Source organism: Melanostigma gelatinosum (assembly GCF_949748355.1).
Source record: "Melanostigma gelatinosum genome assembly, chromosome: 7".
NCBI lineage: Eukaryota > Metazoa > Chordata > Actinopteri > Perciformes > Zoarcidae > Melanostigma > Melanostigma gelatinosum.
The window spans coordinates 19,076,863-19,098,503 of NC_136640.1; the positions used below are offsets into that span (position 1 = coordinate 19,076,863).

The window sequence follows — 21,641 nt, forward strand, 5'->3', positions numbered from 1 at the left end:
TTGAAATTATGAGACATTTTGGCAGGATTTACATTTCTCTCCCAATTAAAAATAATAATAATAATTGAAGAGGTGAATTGCTCTGCTTAACAAAATAGTTTGCAAAACAAAATGTAAAACATTAATTATTTTATTAATAATTCAATTGTAAATGTTCAATACTATTGAGTGTGATTTTTAGCTATGCTAGCAGGGTGGTCTTTATTAAAGGAAATGCTGGAAGCCTGTTGGTCCAGCGCAAATTTTATTTATTTGCTTTACAAATATATATTTTTCCAGTTGGTCCGAAAACATGTGATTTGAAAAAAACCCATTCAGATTTGGCTACCCATCTATGTCACATGCAGGTTCATTCGAACCCATCCGAGTGTCTCAACCCACTGCCTGAGAACAACCTTTCTTTTTCTCACAATCCATTCAGAGCATACTGGGCTTCTTTCAGGAGAAAGGCTTAAAGGCGCTAAAACAGGGTTTCAGGCAGAGAGTCAATACAAGACTGTTCAAACAGACCATGTGAGAAAAGTAATTTGTTCTTTGAACATTAAAGCATGTAAATATGTAATGGTATGAACCCAAAATACAAGTATTCAACTGAAAATGAGTATATGTCCTCTTTAAAATTATACTTTTCAACAAATATTTAATTTTCATCAAATGCAAAAAATACATCTTTCCCTTCATGACTACATTTTGGGACTTGAGGATGATGTCCATATTATTGCGTACTGCTACGATGAAGATTACAGCTATGATGAAGATTAGTTCTACTCCAAAGAAATATCAATAAATGTGCTTCGACTTGTGAGCAACTTGCTCGTTCTCATTCCACATGTGATTTATTAACTGCAATGTGTGATGCATTTAACAGCTTAATTCATGGTAAAGAGCTCGATTAAAAAGTGACTTTAACTTCAAGGAACAGATCCCTGTGTCTGTTTGCAATTCTGCTCATATGAGCTGTGCCATCATTTTGCATTGAAATGCAGCCTTCTGCACGGCCATTAAAAGGCACAGATATGACTGGTACAGAAAACCAGGAGCGATCATGCTGTTTCCTTGGTTGTGTCATCATGTTTAGTGGAAAAGGGAACCGTCGGAGTGAATGCTGTCAAAGAATCTACCTGAGGGAAGCTGCACAATAGGGTTCTTCAGGAGGCTAAACTCCACTGTGTGTGTGTGTGTGTGTGTGTGTGTGTGTGTGTGTGTGTGTGTGTGTGTGTGTGTGTGTGTGTGTGTGTGTGTGTGTGTGTGTGTGTGTGTGTGTGTGTGTGTGTGTGTGTGTGTGTGTGTGTGTGTGTGTGTGTGTGTGTGTGTGTGTCACCCCAGTGCTTTGTCACACCCCTTCAGCAGCCAACATTTTTCTTTCTGCTCTCTCGCCCTCTCTCTCTCTAGCCTGAAAAGCAATATAAATAAATAAATGTGCTCCACACAACAGTGCAAAACTGCAGGGCTTCCCTCTGGAGTGCTCAGTGGCAGTTTAAAAGCCTGTTGTTCTCTTATTCATAGAAGCAGTTCTCGTAGGTCGTTTGGAAATGTTGTACATGACCTCCTGACTCTGATAGCTGGTGGTTCCCTGTAGCCAAAGCTTGTCTTCGGGTACTTGTGTCAAAAAGGAAATGCCTGGAGCTCACATATACAGTATGACTGACGCGGGTCAAATAGTATTGAGTCCGAATGTTTCCAGATGATTGCTGTAAAACAGTAGACTTTTTCAGGTGATGTTTTCAGTATCCAGAAATGTCGTCTTGTTTTATCCTGAGTTTCCAACCAAACCCACACATCATTCAAATATTACATTTTTTTTTTATTGATGTTTGGAATTGTGTACTAAGCAGCTGGTGTTATTTTCCGAGGAATCATAAGAAAAGAGAAGATGGCAAGAGTGAGGCAATCCAAACCGACCGGATGTAATGCTCTCAGTAACACAGAAGCACCAGGATGTCAGGATACGCTGTATCATGCTGCATACCTGAAGTGTTTTACATAAATTAGACAAAAGTCAGTTCAATCATCTGGTAGGAAAGCCAAAATATCTTTTTGAAATATCTCTCCTCGCTCTGTGTGCAGGTTACAACTGTATTCAGCTGATGGCAATCATGGAGCACGCCTACTATGCGAGCTTTGGATATCAGGTTACGAGTTTCTTTGCTGCTTCCAGGTAAATGCTTTGTCAATTTCACAGTATGATACATGTGTTATTACATGTTTATATAGAAGGCTCTATTGTTGGCATTTAAATTTGTGATCTACGGTTTTTCATTATACAAACACTAATTCTTGGTTGTATTATAGTCAACATATTCTCATCTTTAGTCATTCAATTTATTTGCACTCTAGTTATGTCGGCAACATTCAGAGTTCAGTATTGCTTTGCCAGAAGATATTGTTTGTGGTCTTCTTTAGTCTTTTATTGAGAAAAATGTGCCGCGATAAATCTTTTCAGCTCAACCGGGACCAAAATCTTCTGTGTAATCCCTTCTAAGATTAAAACTTGGAGGCATATTAATTTGTGTGTCACATGTCATTTACACTTCTTCATTTGCAGTATCTGTCCTTTTTTTAATGCAAATAGTTTTAGAGAAATTGGTGTTTGCTGGGAGGGTTGAATGAGTAACTTCACAGCATCATGAGAACAAAACAAGCAACTTCCCACTTCATAGAAACAGTCACCTTGAATCAGAGTTAGGAAGTCTGACACCAACAATAATCTCTCTGTAAACACATTTGCTGTTAATCCAGACAGTGGAGGGAGTCTTAGATAAAGGTGGACTAGTCTGAGTGTTTATCATCTCCTGGAGATCGCTCCTCCCTTGCTTAGAGTAGAGCATGAACCCAAAGTGTAATTTATACAGTGTAATTTCACCCATGATTGATCTCTCGGTGTCATTTAAAACCTGAGCGGTCGAATACCAGGAAGCAGGGTAATACTGTTGCGATGTGTCCTGTTTTGAAAAGGAAGCTGATATAATGATAGCAGGAAGGGCAGCTGGGACGTTATTGGACAATATGATGAGTGTACACAAAGATATGCATGTGTTTGTATACGGCGGTGTGTGTACACATACAAACAGTTGTCGTCTTTATGACCCTTTAAATGGTATTAAAGCACTGTCGAAGTGTTCGAATGTGATTCAAAACTATCAAATAACGAAATCCTGCGGTGTGGTTGGGACTGTATGATCTTTAGATAAATGATCCGAGAAGATTATGTTTGTGAAATAGTGTACCGCTCAATAGTCCTGTTGTTATTTAAATCACAGACACATTCTAATGCAAATGGTAATTCAGTGTGTGCCCTTGCACTTTCTCTAAAACCGTAGACCGGTTGTCACTGTGATGATAATTTAAGGTAAAATAAACTCAAAATCAAGGACGTTTTTTGTTCATGGTCATCACCTTGCACAAGTCACACGTTTTTCTTTTTTTCTCGTTTTTTTTTGGAGTGAGATAAGTTATGGTCTAGTTTGGGCGTTAGAAATAGACTGAGAGGTTTGTTGTTGTGAGGACAGTTGGTCCATTATTCCTCTAAGGGATGTTATGACATTTTGACTTGGGGATTTGGGGTTATCATTAGGATTTGGTTGAGTTAGATTTAGGCCATGAAACATAAAAGGGTTCAGGACTAATACTAATATGTGCGTGTGTGTGTTTCTAGTCGGTACGGTACCCCGGAAGAGCTGAAAGAGATGATCGATGTGGCTCATTCAATGGGCATCGTGGTGCTGCTGGATGTCGTTCACAGCCACGCCTCGCAGAACACTGAGGACGGCCTGAACTGCTTTGATGGCTCCGACTCGTGTTTCTTCCACTCTCCACCCAGGGGGGTGCACAGCCTGTGGGGCAGCCGCCTCTTCAACTACTCCAGGTACGAACTGTCTGGTTCCACTTTTCTGTGTTTGCATCAATCCATCACTCTGTGATGTACTGTATGTATGGATATAGCTTACAGTTATTGACAGGGTGTATCTTCAAAGAAAGATGAATCGGATATCTGTTAATCAAGATTGAAGGAGAAATGTCTTCATGCTACCACCTACGGTACCTCAAGGTTCAAGCTTATTTTATTGTCATTGTACAACTCGGTTGTGCAAAGTAATGTAGTTGTCCCTTGATGCTACGTAAGAAAAACTAAAAAAATAACGCTTTTTTTAATTTTTTTTTAATTTTTTTTTAAATTTTTTTGTTTTGTTTTGTTGGTGTCTGGCAGCCTGCGGAAATATGCTGCTCTCTAGTCTGGTGGTATGGCAGCGGATGCTTCTGTATCACTTGCCAGACGGCAGCAGGGTGAGCAGGCTGTGGCTGGGGCGGGTATAAACAAGTTTTAGCATTAAGTTTATTGGCATCAAAATATGTTGTGCAATGATAAACAACATATTTGTGGATGTGCATGATGCATATGGTCAAAACATGTTCAAGTCATTCAGGTTTACCTTTTAAAAACAAGGCTGATGAACGAGCACTAGGGTTTTAGGGGTTCTGAATTTGAAAGAAAAATGTATAAGCAACATATGAAGCGGTTGATAAATGAGGCCAAATGGGAGCTGACATACCGCTATTTGTATTTTCTCAGACCATCTGATACAGCATGATGTGCTGAAGGTCAAAAGCAAGACATGATCTCAAAATGACAGATTGCATCTCCCACCAAAATGGCCATGGAGTCAGGTTCACTGTTCATCTGATATTCCTAAGGCAGGGATTCCCAAAGTGGGGTGCGCGCACCCCTGGGGGTGCGCGAGCTGCCTCTAGGGGGTGCGCGAGAGGAAAAGTGTAATGGCGGTCTGATGGTGTAATAATATTAAATATTAAAAAAAAAATGTAATTTTAATTTTAAAACTGTCAGGTGGGACATCTGAAGCTATCAGTCGTAAAAGAGGAGAGGGACAGAGAGAGAGAGAGGAATCGGAGGCGAGGGGAACGGAGAGGTGCAGTTGGGGAGAGACCGGGAGAAGAAGTCGAACGGGAGTCAGAGGAAGATGAGACGGAGGAAGGAGGAAGGGATAGCACAGACAAATCGGGAGCACATCGGCCCATCGCGGAGTCAAGGTGAAAAAAGAGGAAACGAGAGTGAGCATCAGACTGGGAAAAAAGAGGAAATATGATGAAAAGTATGTGTGTCTGGGCTTCACTTGGATTGGCAACGCAGATTCCCCAAAGCCACAGTGCGTGGTGTGCAGTGAGGTTCTGGCTAACAGTCTGAAGCTCTTATTTACGTCGCCACCTGAACACCAAGCATGCCAGTGCAAGTCAAAAGCCCCTTACATAGTTTATATCCAAATTGGAGGAGTTACAAAACAGCCAAAACAACTGGAGTCTCATTCATGTGTTGGGTCTATAAATGACGCACTACGGGCTTCATATCTGGTTACAGAATAGCGAGAAAGGGGCTACCGCACACAATCGCCGAAGACGTGAGCTTGCCAGCTGCCAGAGAGATGGTGGAATGTATGATTGGGGAGAAAGAAGCAAAAAAGTTGGACATGATCCCGGTGTCCAACAACACTGTGTCGCGCCGCATCGATGCTTTGTCCGAAGACATCCTGGCTGCATTAGTCGCTCATTAATTGTAAATGAAATGTGATCATCTGCCTCTGAGCCTGTGCGTGTGTCCTCGCATCCTGATTGCTCTTTAAAAGTGACGCCTTGTGTCACTGAAAGTTATTGAAACTTTGTTGCAGTGTTTCAGGGCGTTTTCACACCTTCAGTTCGTTTGCTTTGTTCTGATTCAGGGATTAATATGATACAATGTTGCAGTTGCTCCTTTGTTCGGTTTGTGTTCACACTGCAACATTTAACAGCGGACTAAATCTTGTAAACAAATGCCACGCGCGAGCAAACTGTTCTCTCATTGGTCCGATTCTTATGCGGCTATGAAGGCTTAAAAGGCTCTGTTGCTTCTTTTTTTTTTTTTTTTTTTAAGGGGGGGGGGGGGGGGGGTGCGCGAACCCGGTCGGGATGTAGAAGGGGGTGCGCGGCCTAAAACGTTTGGGAACCGCTGTCCTAAGGCATAGAGTGGCCGATTAACGGTGAATGTAAGTTTCCTCAAATGCTCTTGATTTTACCCTTTACACATCCGGCCAGACAGGTGTTGAATTTTAATCGTTGTGAATAATGATTGGATGTTGCAGCGTTGGCAGGTTTTTGGTAATGTTCACATTTTCCGCTAATTACAAAAGTGTGAGGAAAAACATGAAAGGCCTGAAGTCGGCCGCCTCTGCTGGTGCTTAGTTTACACCACAACTATTGATTGGCGTTGTTGTTGTTGTTATAGGCTCTGTTAATTAAGTGTCTCTCTTCTTGCCTCTGTACCCAGAAAATGATCCCAGAGCACAGTAAAGAGACGCTGTTGAGTCTATCAAATGCTTTTTTTTTTTTTCCAACTGGCTTTTAATAACTGTGTTTCGGTGTGCAGCAGTTTCCAATACATTATACCATGTTTAGTGTCAGGCATGGGGGCTATAATAAGGGAACACGGTTCTTCTTTCATTACTTATTGAACTCGCCTCATATCCGCAGCACTCATTAGACACAGTGCAGACATATGCCAGGACTGGGAGGCATATGAGGAGTCATTTGTAAAAGCCCTAAGGAGCGCCGCAATGTCACAGCCGGTTCATTTGTCTTCTCTGCCTCTCACAGGTTGTTTGGACGTGTCGGTTTGTGTCGAGCTTTTCTGCTACTCCCTTAGGAAGGAAATGAACCTCGGAGGCAAGCCGCGATCCTGGTGTGAAACGCAGGCTGTTTTTAATCAAGCAGCCCTGCTATCAGCCATCGCAGTCCGACCGTGATGTTCTTATTAGGTTGACAGACGCTGACTGACACTGGCTATTGGAGCAGAGATGTATTTTCCTTGTTGCTGCCTCTTCTGCTCCGCTTGTACTTCTGCAGCTTTATCAGAGAGCACCCTTTTTCCCTTTTTTTCTAGTTTGTACGGGTTTCTCTTCAACTTTCCCTCATAAAAAATTCAGCTCCGTCTGAAGTGAATAGTGTTTAGATAGATGCCTGCTGTCCAGTTGTTTACTTGAGTTGCCTCTGAGTCATTGGCATTTGAAGACACGTACTGCAGACGCTTGCCCTCGCTGCTGGTGTATGTCGGGAGGTTCTTGGCACCTCAGTATTAAAAGTAGCTTGTACTTCCACTTACTAAGTAGCTTGTTTGCAATCATGTGATTATTATGACGAGCAATTTTCAGATTGAGGGCAGGAAGTGAAGAACCTATATACTGTGCGAAATGGAAATGGAGCAAGTTGAATACATAAAAGGAAATGATTCCTACAAAATGATGACGAGCAACATTTTAATTTTTTATTCCCACAACTTGACCGTTTTGCCTGGTGTGGAGGCGATCAACTTTACAAATGACCTCGTCCTCCAGACCTACTACACAGCTTGCAAGATGAAGGTGTACGAGAATCTGAAGGCTTACAGCTATTTCGTTAGATAGCTAGTTAGCTGCCGGGATAGCTAGCTAAAACTGCAAAACATCACACAAACGCCACAGGGCGATATTATCACGCGTGTCTGGCTATGTTTGTGTTTTTTGTCTGTGTTTTTATCATTATCTTTATGTGGGAGAAAGCTAGTTTGCTTGTTGTTCAATGGTACTTTGGTTTCATTTGGCTGTTCCATGGGCTGTTTTTTTTTTTTTTTTTTTTTTTTTTGGTTCAGTTTCAGCTAGCTATGTAGTTAGATCCCCCGATTTGATCGGTTGGAACAGCCGTAAACGGTGCAAACCATGGCCGTTATTGCTGCAGTATTGAACCTGCCTCCGGTTGCCTGCCCGCCATCTGGAAAGCCCGCCAATGTGTGATGTCTTCTGCAAAGAACCTACAGTTAAATTAGATGAATAGTTTGCGTATAATGGCGGGAAAGGTAATAAATCCTTTGCTTAAAGCTGTTTTCAGCTGAAACGTTCTAAATGCCCTTGAAACTTCAAAATATATTTTGCGTTTATATCAATTGACTGTCTGATGAAGAATTTTTAAACTCCTAAACTTATAGGGAGGTAGAGTTTAAGTGAATGTACAAATGATGCACGGGGCTCTCAACTGCTCTTGATGTGATAAGCAGAAACGAACCAGGGGAAATCTGAAATTATTTTTTTGCCGGCTGTTTCCTTCATAAACCTTTTTTTTTTTTTAAACGTCAGTCACCTTGAGACAGGCTCGTGGGCTCGGTCACTTTCTGCAGATCAGGGCCCTCAGATGTGAGAGTTCTAAGAAGCTTGATGTGGGCTTGTTCTGTAATCCCCTCCACCTCTCTCAGGATCATTTGCATCCATTTTTCATCAATCGTTGTGTGAATTCTTAAGATATGAAAAATAGGCCCAGGGCCAGGCTTTTGAAAACTCTTTTATTAACTCTTCTGCGTGTTCCCATGCTGAGAGACCGACCCTGTGTTTGAGGACCAAGGAGCAATAATTCTCCCTTTGACAAGATTATTCTATGCGTGTCTTTTTTATTGCGTTCAAATAATTGTTAATGATTTGTGCATGGGGCAATATAAATAGTGAATATTACTGTGCCTGTGTGCCGCTGATGATCCTAAATGAATGAGGACCAAAAATAGCTTATAGATATTCACTAAATGAGATTAGCACTGCTTAGATTGGAAGTATATTCTACACTGAGACCTCAAATAAGGCAGTGTCACATAATATAGGTTCTGTGATGTATAATGTAATGCTGAATCCATTGATCCTTTGAAGTATGCTTTTTTTTAAATAAATGTACTGTCACTCCCATTAAAAAACAGTTTATGCCATATAGGTTTCATTACTACAAACTACTGTCATGTATAGTCATTGTCTCATAGAATTCTATGCAACCGGAGGAGTCGCCCCTGCTGGCTGTTAGAAAAAAAATGCAAGTTTAAGGTATTTTCGCATTGGCCTCATTTTCAGAATCTGATGTTGCTGGCTGGGTTCATCAAACAAGGTGCATTGCTCACCTAGAGGCCGTTGTCACGCTCTGTGTGGAAATGGTGCCTGCTGTGGCTCGTCCCTCCTCCTCTACTTTAACAACCCCAGGGACTGTTATTCCCCTCAGCTAAGCCTGTAAGGCTGCATTTTCCCTCAAGACTCACTGCCAGGTTCTGGCCCACCTCTTTTATTTTTATTTTTTTTTTGTAATTAACCAATGCCAAGTGTGCCACGACTAAAACGTGGTCCACTGGCGAAAACTCCAATGGGGCAGAGTTTGTCTGCCACACAAGTACAAGGTGATACTAATTATAGGGTGCTAAACCTACAAACGGTCTCACAGGCAGCAGAGTATCTCTCCCAGGATGCCAAGCGAAAGCAGCTAGCTGCCAGGCAACCTAAGGAATGCCAGACAAACGGTAGATATCTGACACAAAGCACAGCAATACAAGGACAATCTGTCAGGCAGCTAGATGAGTTTAGCCAGCGAGGCAGCCAGCATCACCAGACTGCCTGGAGGGCTGCTCAACAATGCGGCGCGAAATATCAACACGTATTCCTTACACATGTCCAGCAAAAGGCCCACATTTGCATTTTAAGACCAACACTTGGCTGATTGAACCATGTTTTACTGGACAGTGGCTTATTTGATGAAACATGATTAAAATCTCTACCTGTTAGTCACAAATGTAATCGAAAATGCATTATACAACATCAAGTCTTCAGTGCATATGTGTATTTAATGTACCCACAAGCTGGATGAATAATTCCATGATTGAATAAATAAATAAATCAAAGCCTCAACCTAGAAATGTGAATTTATTGCAGGTGTCTCTCCTGTCAATGTCTCTGTCCTGGACGCATTCATGGCTTCGGGGATTGGAGAAAAGTTTGAATTGCGTTAAATGAGACTCCTTATTCGTCCTTTTTGGTCCAACAAATGCACACCATCAATCAGGCTGTCGAGCATTGTTGTTTGAGCATCACACTTCGTGTGGAATGACCTGTCAGCTCCCTAAATTTATTTGGTCTTATCTGCGGCTTACCTGTGATGTTGAGAAAACGGGGACTTAAATCTTTCTCTCTCCCATCGCGACGAGTTTCCTTGACCCCCTTATGCAAAGTTGACTTCGAGAGGCACGGCATGATTCCGTATCGGCTCTGCTGCCAACGGAACCCAAATACCATAATATGGGTCAGAGTCGTGTTCAGCTTGAGGAGGAAATAAGCTCTGATAAGGAGCAACTATGCGCGAAGCTGATGTAGAAAGAAAAAAGTCTATTATTTGAATTGACTTTGTAGCAGTGTGTTCGTGCAGGTAAAACAACAGTACGTCTGATAGATGACCTTATCGTACTCTACAAGCAGCAATATCGGCGCTTTACTCTGTTAGTGCTCCCGAACCAGGTGTCGCTGTCATTGCTGAGCTTTAGCATGAGGACGGTGTAATATGCAATTTGCTTTTGTATTAACACCACAGGCCGAGTGAACTTCATTGAACTGCATAGATAAGCGGTGTATTGCGTCTGGTATAGAGATCTAACTTTCCCACTGTAATTGGACTTGATGATTAATGGCATTGTGGGTCCTAATGTGGCAGTATGGTTTCATCTTGGGGCCTCTGGCTCTCACTGGCTATTATCTCCCTCCCGTGAGGATACATTGTGTCTGAGCCTTTGTTGGCGCTGCGCATTGGAGTGGAGGACCTAATCTATTTATCACAGGGTCTGCGTGACCACCCAGCCAGGCTGCTATATCGGATCATACCAGGCTCCCTCGTGCTCTTCCTCAAGGGAAGGAAGAAGCGCCGATGTAACATGCAGCTTCACACCTGTCAAACAATGCTGAGGTTGATCATCCCTGAGGAATGGAGTACAGAAGGCAATGCATTTAAATGTGTTTTTTGAGTCATGGCCTACCTGGACACAAATATCTGGGATTTTGTCTTTCACCAAAAAGGATGTAATCCTCTGAATTTTATTGTTTGAAGATTCAGGGGATGAAACAGATGTAAAACTTTAAGCAGAGGTATTGTTGAGAGCAATACATGTCTCGTGTTTGGATGGACTTATGTTGTTGAGATATTATCGAAGGGTCGTTGAAGCATGAATCTGGGACTCCTCACTGCTTCAACTGTTTTTTGACATGAGGAAATTGCATCATTGAAGCAAGAAATGTTGGTGTGTGTGTGTGTGTGGTCCCAACTAACAAAAAACCCCAAATGAAATTCAATGCCTAACTCTTTTTAATTCAGGGACTGAATGAGGTTTGTGAACTGCTACTGTAAATACAGAGAGAAAATTCCAAGTTACATTCCAGAAGTAAGAAAACCTCACTCAATATCATATTTACATTTTTAATTATGGAATTTACTAAAACGTCAGCCTTACGATTACCTTTGTTGAACAGGATGTTTTGCGGTCCACTTCATTTGAGATGGTAAATCTTCCAAATGTTTCTGTTCGTGTATTTAATCCACTATCGAGGTGAGACCAATGCGAGTAAGAGTCTCGCAGTAAGAGTGACTATTCTGATCACTGGTTACACTTTCTCCTTAAACTGTATGCTAGTTGACAACGATAGAATTCTGGTCTTAATCATATATAACAACCAAAACATTTTCAGATGGATTTTCCTCAAATGAAATCTTACCAAGTGGGAGTCCTAGTAGATAGACACAGGACATTGACTCTTTAGGGTATGGCTGGGAGGGGGCAGGGCAATGTCTACATAGACGTTCTATCCTATAGATACCAGCTTCTTGCAAAAATAGAAAATATATCGTGTTTCTAAGTATGGGATACATTCAGGTACACTATACACATCAATACAGTCATTGTTGGAGCCGAGTGTACAGAGATCATCTGAGTTGATAGTGTCAGCATAAGCAGAGACGGCAGTTCACATTTAATCAGTGTCATGAATGTGTCATTCGCCTCACATCCACTTCGCCTTTCTGCTGCTTTGGAGCATGGAATCGGTGGGTACAGTGTTTCATTCCGTGCTCATTACGCACACCGCATAGAGAACTAAATCCTGAGTTTAACGCTTCCATGACAACACGCCACTGAGCGGGAAAGAGGTGAGGTGCGTAGTGTACTTTGCCTTAAGTGGCTGCTCAGATCCAGATGACTCTCCCATCGCTCAGTCGGGAGCTATAGGGCCGTTTATGGAATCCACCTTCTCCAGCCTCCGTCAACACAGTCCAGCCAACGGGCACGGAGGACATTTTCATGCTTTGTAGAACACCGTGGGCAACAAAACCGTGCCACAAGTTCCGCTTTCATACTCAGATATTTTGTTGGTTTTGCTTATTTCTTTTTTTGAGTATTTTCTCTCTCGCTTGTAGGACAGAGGAGCTCGTCACATGTTGAATAGGGAAGCCAAAGCAAGTAGAAGCGTATGCTTTATTTCAATTCCCCTGCATGGTGTTTGTTTACCCAAGTGTAGCATGAAATCCTATCTGTTCACATACCGGGGGATGGGCCTGCCTATGCTAAACGCTTGCTCAGTGGTCGTCCAAGTGGTCCGATGGAAATCGGAAAACTTTGATGCGAACTGAATGCCACTGATTTCTCATCCTGACACCCGGTTACATGAAAGGCAGCGTCTCCTCTACAGTGTAGTTAATGAAAACACCATCTCATGTCACTGACACTCCATCTCCAACATAATGGAGCTTTGGGTATCAATATGTGAATGTCCTGTAGCGGTGAAAATGAATCTCTGGTGCCTTAAGTGTATGATGAGATGTGTGAATAATTCACAGCTTCTTGTCTATCTGACCTTGAATGTGTGTGTGTGTGTGTGTGTGCGTGCCTGTGCCCGTTTGTGTGTTTTACTAGCTGGGAGGTGCTGCGGTTCCTACTGTCAAACCTGCGCTGGTGGATGGAGGAGTACTGCTTTGACGGCTTCAGATTTGATGGTATTACCTCGATGCTGTACCATCACCATGGCATCGGTAAGGCTGGTTTGTGTGCATGTCATATTTCATATTGTGTGTGTGTGTGTGTGTAAAGCATGTCATCCTCCACTCCTTTGAAACCCACAGTACAGTATGACGCACGGACTCGTGTGGTCACATTTCTGATCTCGAAAGCTTGTTTCGATAAAAAACTAAATAGAGATCCGGCTTTTTCCTTCCCGATACAGAAACCAATACCTGGGCTTTGGGCCGATAATGATCCCACACCAGTGGTTAACCAATGAGCTGTATGCCTCACTGCGAGGCAATTTATACTGTGTAAAAAAACACAACAAATGAATGCATAGCTATAAATGTATTGAATTGTTATTGTTGTCTAAACATGAAAATGTTAAAAGTATTTGAGTTGAGTGAAACACTAAAAAGTGAAGTACTCACAGACAGAACAGCCACTGTAACTGGAGCCTGATTAAAACATGTTCCTCTACAGTATTTCAAATGAGGTCAACCTTCTGACTGAAGTGTGTCATTTTACATGCTACAGTGTTGTCTGATTGGTATATTTTTAGCAATTATTCAGCAAAGAGTGCCAATTAAATCACGCAACGATTCCACGCTTTGATAAAATGTTAACACCTTGAGATGCATAGTAATGTGCCAGCGAGAGGTGGGATAGAAGAAGACTGCGTGTTTCTGTTTAGCTTTGCGTTTGGTTTGTGAGCGGGGAAATGCACTCGACAACCTTCTGAATGCACACAATGCATTTTGGTGTCTGGAAAAAACGTTCACTACTTACACAAACCTTACGCAGAGAGCACAGGAACGAATCCACATGATCCTTTGCAATTGCTGTCGCACAGTGTGTGATATGTGTAATATGTTATTATGGATCTCTTTGAATATGCTACAGGTAATGGTAGGTGCTACTTTACAGTCTCTAAAGTGGCATCTTACTGTGTAGCTCATGTACTTGCTATCAGATAATGAGTCAAAGTGTCGGCACTAAACTGAATGAGCATTTGCTTTACACTTTTGTCTTCATGTCGAATACTGTTCAGAATGAAAGCCGTGTAGTAAAACGGCACCAGTACGTAAACACACTGAGGAACGGAGGATTTTAAGATTCTTAGTGGGAAACATGAGTGTTGACGCTGTGGGTGTTTACTCCTCAGGCTCTGGCTTCTCAGGGGACTACAGTGAGTACTTTGGCCTACAGGTGGACGAGGACTCTTTGGTCTACCTAATGCTTGCCAATCACATTCTCCATACCCTTTATCCTGACTGCATCACTGTTGCAGAGGTAAAAACACACTGCACAACACACCTTTTAGCTTCCACTTACTTTGCAATGACACTGCCCACAGCTATTATTAATTAAAAGCACTTCATAGCTTACTTGCGTATTCATTGGTATAATTAAGAGGTAATGCAAAAGGAAATGGGGTATCACTCTTTTTTTTTTTTTTTGGCCTGTGGTATAGGATTGTCTTAATATGCGAGTTGTGGAGTGGTACTGATGTGATCGTGGCTGACTACAGGGAAAGAAAGCTGTGCACCCAAAGGGAAAATGTGATCTGAAATAGTCTGACTTGTCTGCAGGATGTGTCGGGAATGCCTGCTGTCTGCAGAGGAGTGGAGGAGGGAGGGCTCGGGTTTGACTACCGACTGGGTATGGCCATCCCTGACAAGTGGATTCAGGTAAGATTATTTATTTCTTTTTGATCTACCGCTTTTTTATTTGTGCTTTCTCTGTTTTTGTTTTTTCTTCCCCCCCCCCAGCAGGTTTCACGGACACTGTGGGCCTCTGCTCACACAGAAATATATGAGCCTATAAATACAGTAAAGAGAAAACTAAAAGCAGCTCGAAGCAGGGATGAAAGACAAAGGGAATGACAGGACAAGATAGGAGGCCTGAATAAATACTCGCGCTATATTACAGCTGGGTCTGTTGCTAAGCATTGGAGTTTTTTAAGAAGCTTTCAAATGTGAAACTTGTCTAGCAATATAGTGACACAAGGCTCTTGCCCCGTGTTTCCCTGAAGGAACCTGTACACCGGTTTGCTCCGGTGTGACTTTAATGGACACGGAGGCTTAATACACCTGGACACTAGATGTAACCTGCAACATTACCAACAGACTTCTGAATTTAGGAGTAAGCTATACATGCTAATATCCTCTGAAAGGTTTGTGTCTATACTTGTACAATGCACATAATTACAATCACACAGAATATTCCTGGGTTAAAGAAGAGCTAACGTACTCATTTTTAGGTTGGCACTTGTATTTTTGGGTTTCTGCTACAACATTTTTTCATGCTTTAATGTTCAGAAAACACTTAATTTTTACTGCCTGAATGTACCAGTATTAATCCTTTGTCTAGAAACTCAATTTCTTTACTGTAGCTCTACAGTAAGGGCTGTAGATAGTAGTGTCTGCGTTACCGTAAGAGGTGTTTTGACAACATTATAAACGTTTCCGGTCGCTTAATGAATAGAATGCAACCTTCATTTAGAGATTCATATTATTCCACATTGATTGACCAATACTGCACTATAAAATCACACTGCTCCTAGAGCCTAGGCTGTTATATAATAGGAAACTTTACTTAAAACACTCGATTATATTAAACACAATTAAGTAGAATAACAAAAAGGTGCTCCAAACAGTATAGTCCAGACTACTGACTGTAAGGACTAAGAAGCATAACAATAAATAAACTTCTACAATCACAATGTCACATTCACGGTGAGACACATGTGCAAATGTAAACGGGTCACCCCCCCCCCTCCTTAATCCTACCCTATCAGAGCTGACTAAAATGACATGTGGTATTCCCCAAGGTTCAATACTGGGCCCTCCTCTGTTCAACATCTACATGCTTCCACTAGCTCAGATTATGGAAAACAACAAAGTGTGTTATCATAATTATGCAGACGACACACAAATCTACATAACTATGTCACCAGGGGACTATAATCCCATACAAGGGCTGGGTAACTGCATTGAACAAATAAACAACTGGATGTGCCAGAATTTTCTTCAATTAAACAAAGATAAAACAGAAGTAATTGTTTTTGGTACCAAGGATGAACAATTGAAAATCACTGCTCAGCTTCAGTCACTGATGTTAAAACCCACAAACCAAGCCAGAAATCTAGGTGTAGTTATGGATTCAGACCTCAACCTGAACAGCCATATCAAGACAATTACAAAATCAGCCGACTATCACCTGAAGAATAAATCAAGGATTAGAGGACTTATGTCTCAACAGGATTTGGAAAAACTTGTCCACGCATTTATCTTCAGCAGACTGGACAACTGTAACGGTGTGTTTACAGGTCTCTGTAAAAAATCCGTCAGAAAGCTGCAGCTGATTCAGAATGCTGCAGCTCGAGTCCTCACTAAGACCAGGTGGGTGGATCACACCACTCCAGTTCTGAGGTCGTTGCACTGGCTTCCTGTCCAACAAAGAATTGACTTTAAAATCCTGCTGTTGGTTTACAAAGCACTGAATGGTTTGGGACCAAAATAAATCTCCGATCTGCTGCTACCTTATGAACCATCCCGACCCCTCAGGTCGTCTGGGACCGGTCTACTATCTGTTCCCAGAGTCAGAACTAAACATGGAGAAGCAGCGTTCAGTTTTTCTGCTCCACATATCTGGAACAAAGTCCCAGAAAGCTGCAGGTCTGCTGAGACCCTCAGCTCATTTAAATCAAGATTGAAGACCTTTCTGTTTGCTGCTGCCTTTAATTGAACCACGTTCAATTAATATATTAATCAATTTCCTGCATTTCTGCATTTTACTACTGCATTTTATTTCTTACACTGTTTTTTTAAATTGTTTTTGAAATCTCCTTTTCTTTTGCCTTGTGTTTTGATGCTTTTAATGGTTTTATGTGAAGCACTTTTAATTACCTTGTTGTTGAAATGTGCTATACAAATAAACTTGCCTTGCCTTGCCCGCTGTGTAAATGGGAAGGTCATTATTTATCCTTTCAAACACAGAGTTATGAATAAATGATGGAGGAGAAATAATTGTGATTGAAAATAAAAGCAAAAGGAAGACTAACTTTCATAATGTTAACTGAAAGGTCATCTAGTCACTGATCCAAGCTGAAATGTCTTGTGTTGTGTTTTTTTCCTGAAGTGGAGCATTTGAATAGGCTGGCAGTCACCTTTTACGTTTCACTTTCATTCATTATTCCGTCTCATATGTCTGTCCTTGGGGTGGCTTGACATGATGTCAAAGCAAAGGTTATTTTTCTGTTAGAATTCAATGCTCTGTTACTTTTACTTTCCTAATAACAAACCTTCATACAAGCGGGTATATCACCATCTCCTCCTTCACAAGGCCACAGGATCATTTCAGCCGTAATGAATATGTTCACACGGTTAAGCTGTGAAGAAATATAAGAACATAAATAATGAATGAATAAATGTAAGGAAATGGCAATATAGCATGATGGTTTATTGTCCTCAAATCCAGACATTGTTTGAACACCGGGTTCCCAAACCAGATCCCTGATGCTTCAAAATATCTTAAGATTTTACAGTGGTATCTGTGTGAGGTAAAAAAATACCTTTACATATGTGTTCATTTGTAGAGATGCTTTTGCTAAACAAAGTGAGAAAGAATTGTGTGTTTATCATCGGTCCATGTTTACCTCGGTGCTTATTGTCTTCAATGCAAACGTTCCATTGAAAGCATGAAAACTCTGGATGGAGTTTTGTCTTGTTGGCTTACAAAGAGACGTCATTGCTCAACTTAAAGTTGAAATGTGACTTTGGAAACTTAACTGAGAAATTGACACGCTTAAAGTAGAAATAGGATATGACGATGAATGGTTTAAGTGAGGGTGTTGTGCTTTTTCTTGCTTTTCTTTTGCGCCTTTTAAATGCTATTTTCATTATCAATTAAGTTTCATTAGTCAGTAAAAATTATTTGGCACATTAACCACGTTTCCTTTCAAATTTACTTTGGGTTGTAGCATGGTATAATGTGGTTGGGAACTGGTTCTCAAGCTTCACCTCGATAAGCTGAGATATGCCGGATCAGAAACACAACTTGGTTATTCTGTCCTGAGGAGAAGCTGGTTTGGAAGAGTGAAGTCTTTTTGGGTAAAGGCCCTTTAGGGTGGACCAGGTTTTTTTTTTTTTTTTTTTGCCTGTTCTACGAGTTCTCAGTTTTCCCATGTTTCCTCAAGGTTACCACCAGTCATGCCAGACAGCATAAGATGCAGCTCTTTGCGCTGCTCTCGTACAGACATGTAACTAATGTGTACTCAAACACCAAAAGTTATAGAAAACTGCCCACGGAAGTAAAAGACATTGAAAAGCATCCGCTCCAACAGATGACTTTACAACACGAGTGTTTAGTTTACTGTTCAGGACGTGTATACTGTGTATTTAGAATATGCTGGTAATGTTAAGTCACATTAACATGTTGCTTGACAAATATATGACCTGCAGCAATGATTGCAAAGGTTATCATCGAGTAAGATAACGGATCTAGGTAAGGTGATTACAAAAACAGTAACTTGAATAACTTAATTCAGCAGTAATCGCTGCTAAAATTCAAAGAGGATGAGTAACCATTGCCAGCAAACGTAATAACATCGAGTGATATGTTGCCACCCGGCACCACTTCATACTGGATGTGAAAATTCTGGACGCCAAATATTCTCCGTCCTTCCACAACAACTGTTGAAGCACCCTTTAGCTCTCCACTTCAGCCCGAACTGCCACTGTGAAAGTACTTAATGGCCCGCAATGGGAAAACATTGTTTATAGCCGTGCAGCCATCAGGTATGAAAGTCCACAACTGTGTGATATGGAAGCCGAGCAGCACAGGGAAAGTGCATGCATACTCAGCCATCAATCCAGAGATAGATAAAGGTTGTTATGTGTTTCTTTCTCTGAGAGTTGCTGTCTGAGCTGATGGCACCATCACACACGGCCGTACAGCTTCTTTCAACCCTGTTTTGGAGCAGTGTTTGCCTCTTCTGGAGAATAGCTTCACTGTACTTGGGATCAGTGCATAACCCATCATTTATTTCCTTGTGTATGTTTAGAGCAAGTAGAGGTCTTCTTTGATATTTAAGGAATAAATACAGCTTGTAGAAGGCCTGAAGAGGTTATCTTTTGGAGGATTCATGTAAAGCCGTGACTTTTTATCCAGTTAGTCCACGCTGAAAGTTATATTTACTCATATTTTGGTGATAAAGCAAAGCAGAGTGTGTGACCTCGGCGCCACATGCATCCTCTCGCACTACGGTTTCTTGTGTTTCTCGATGGGGGAAGTTTATGCATCGTTAATCAAGTCTGTCTCTCACAGCGGTGGGTTTTACTCAGTAGCGACGACGGAGGGAGGAAAAGAGAGGGGAGGGGGAGAGAGTCCCAGACTTGACCTTCCTCAGTGATGCTTGCAATAGCTGTGCGGCAGGCTGTGCTGCGCCGCTAAAAACGCAGCCTCCTCCACGGTAACCAAAGGTTTTACAGGATTATCCTCGGGACGCCCCTGGAGAGGTGTTTTTTTCTTTCTTTCCTTTTTTAACTTTTCAAACTATTGCTTGCAATGCAATATTCGTTTAGATACTTCTTCTGGTTGCATTTTTTTTCAATTACATTTGTTGCCTCCCCGAGGAGACTCGACATCACATGAATCGCAAAGCTGAGGGAGAGCAAGCGAGCAGCAGAATTCATGTATTTCTGTGCAGGGAAGCGTTCACATGAACATGCCTTGGTATAGTCAGTGAAGTGCACTCGGGGCTAGCCTTGCCTCTCCTCACAGAGTGTCAATTAGGGAAGGATTTGAATGGACTGAAGTGGAGCCTCCAGTGAGGGGTGTGTTGTGGAGAAGGAGACATGGAGCGGGGGGGGGGGGTGGCAGGCATTCAGGAAGACAGACGGGCAAGAAGAAACGGAAGGAATGAGAGACAGACAGAGCAACATGGCTTATTTATAGTTTCACGTGTGCACCAGTGATTCTCTCCCGGTTCCTCGAGCGGGGCCTCACGCTGTGCTTCGTCCCCAGCATGACTGAGTGATATGACTCATTTACTGGCTGCAGAAGGCCGTTAGGACCAACAGGCTGTGGACAATTAAGATATCCTAATGAGGACCAGATAAGGCGCACAGCACAAGTTTGGATGATTCGATCTGATTATGACCATAAAATGCTGTCACTCCTAATGGATAATGTTACAAAAGCCCTCTGATTTAACAAGCACCCTTCCCTCCAGCTACAATAGATTGAGATGTAATTGAAAACAATTAGAGGCGGAGGCGGTAGGGGGCTCGCCGGTCACGGCAAGGAGAAGAGAAGGCGATGCAGAGACTTTTCAACGGCTTCTCTCCGCTCCACAACTTGAATGACCTCAGAGTCAATTGTCCCGATTTTAGTTTCTGTTCGTCCATTTATTTTTAATTGAATGCAAATATCAGACTGCACAGCTCTCTCGTCATTAGTTCAAGGGGGAAATCCATTTCTGGTCAACACACTTTGCTATGTCCATCATAAGGCAAGTTAATTTTTTTTGTATAGCATATCATACTAGAAACACTTTCAATTAACATGCCTTAATAAAATCCAGGCTACCGGCGAGCGATGATGGACTCTAGCTTGTTTATGTAAACATGTCAGCGGCTTCATCGCTGACCGGTGATACCCTCCTCTCGTCCACGTTCACATTTCAGCTTCATTCTACTTTTTTAGCTAATTGCACTCTCAGGCCTCCCTTGTATGGCGTTACTGGCGGTGTGAGATTTAGACGTTGACTCCTTTTATCAAACCGAGGCTAGCTAAGGAGTGCCTTTCAGCTAAGCCGGAGACATTTGTGTGGGCAGAATGTTCATTAATTTCAACAAAAACTGTGAAAGTATAAAAATAGGGTGCATTAACTTGATCCATGGGATTGAGTGTTGCACACCTTTGTTTCCCGCTCATCTCTGGGGGCGGCGGCACTGTATGTGAGAAGAGAGGATGTCCCCATAGCAACACTGTGCCAGTAAAGACGGGAGAGGCAGGATGCTCGGGCCAGCCACCAAATGTAAAACAAGAGCTTTACACTAAACACATCTAGCTCCTGGTCCTTCCCAGCATGATGGGATGGTAGTAGAGAGGCTCTAGAATCAGTCACTGCACGCTAGTGGCAGTGAGATGACCTCATCCTGCACCGCTGGATTTTTGTTTTTTCTTATTTTATTTCTGGCTCTGCCTAATTAATCTGGGCACTCTGGTTGGCTCCTGACAGCAGGCTTGTAAAGTAAGATTTGTGCACTGCTCATTATCATTGATGAAGTGGAGTGTCAGTGGTGCCAGGAAGCTCGGCTGGTCGGTGCTGATGTGGGTGAGCTGGTGGTAGGGAAGTCGTCAACCCAGTCACTCTTGTCTCCGCTCCGACAGCCCCACTCCCAGATTAATTGCTCCCAGACCACTTTTGCGGTCGACTTGAATTGTAATGATTCATAAGGAAGTGTCTGAGTGTGGAGGCAGACGGGATGATCTCTGGGGTATATTCTGCAGATTCAGTTGTTTGGCTTTTATATTGGAGCCGGTGGAAAAAAAAGAGTGCAGCATTTAGAGGATTTATTTAATTTTAGCTGGTGTGGCTTAGTTTAGCTGCAGGAGGGAAATTCATTTTTATACTTTTTTTTTAATCACTATTCAATTTATCCATAAATTAACTATTGTATTATAATATTCTCCATGATGCTACTAACCTCATCAACCTTAACAAGACACTGTCATTTAGAAGTGTCTTGAGAACAGACACCTGATAACTGTGACCCAT

At 42.0% G+C, this 21,641-nt stretch overlaps 1 protein-coding gene across 1 annotated transcript in view; it reads left to right on the forward strand.

Annotated features, from left to right (window-relative positions):
- gbe1b (glucan (1,4-alpha-), branching enzyme 1b) overlaps positions 1-21,641 on the forward strand; it is a 75,006-nt gene that overhangs the window by 16,369 nt on the left and 36,996 nt on the right. Inside the window, exons 6-10 of the mRNA XM_079272562.1 lie at positions 2,068-2,158; positions 3,656-3,865; positions 12,767-12,882; positions 14,019-14,146; positions 14,446-14,544. Coding sequence (XP_079128688.1) covers positions 2,068-2,158; positions 3,656-3,865; positions 12,767-12,882; positions 14,019-14,146; positions 14,446-14,544 — 644 coding nt within the window. The remainder of the gene's footprint in view (positions 1-2,067; positions 2,159-3,655; positions 3,866-12,766; positions 12,883-14,018; positions 14,147-14,445; positions 14,545-21,641) is intronic.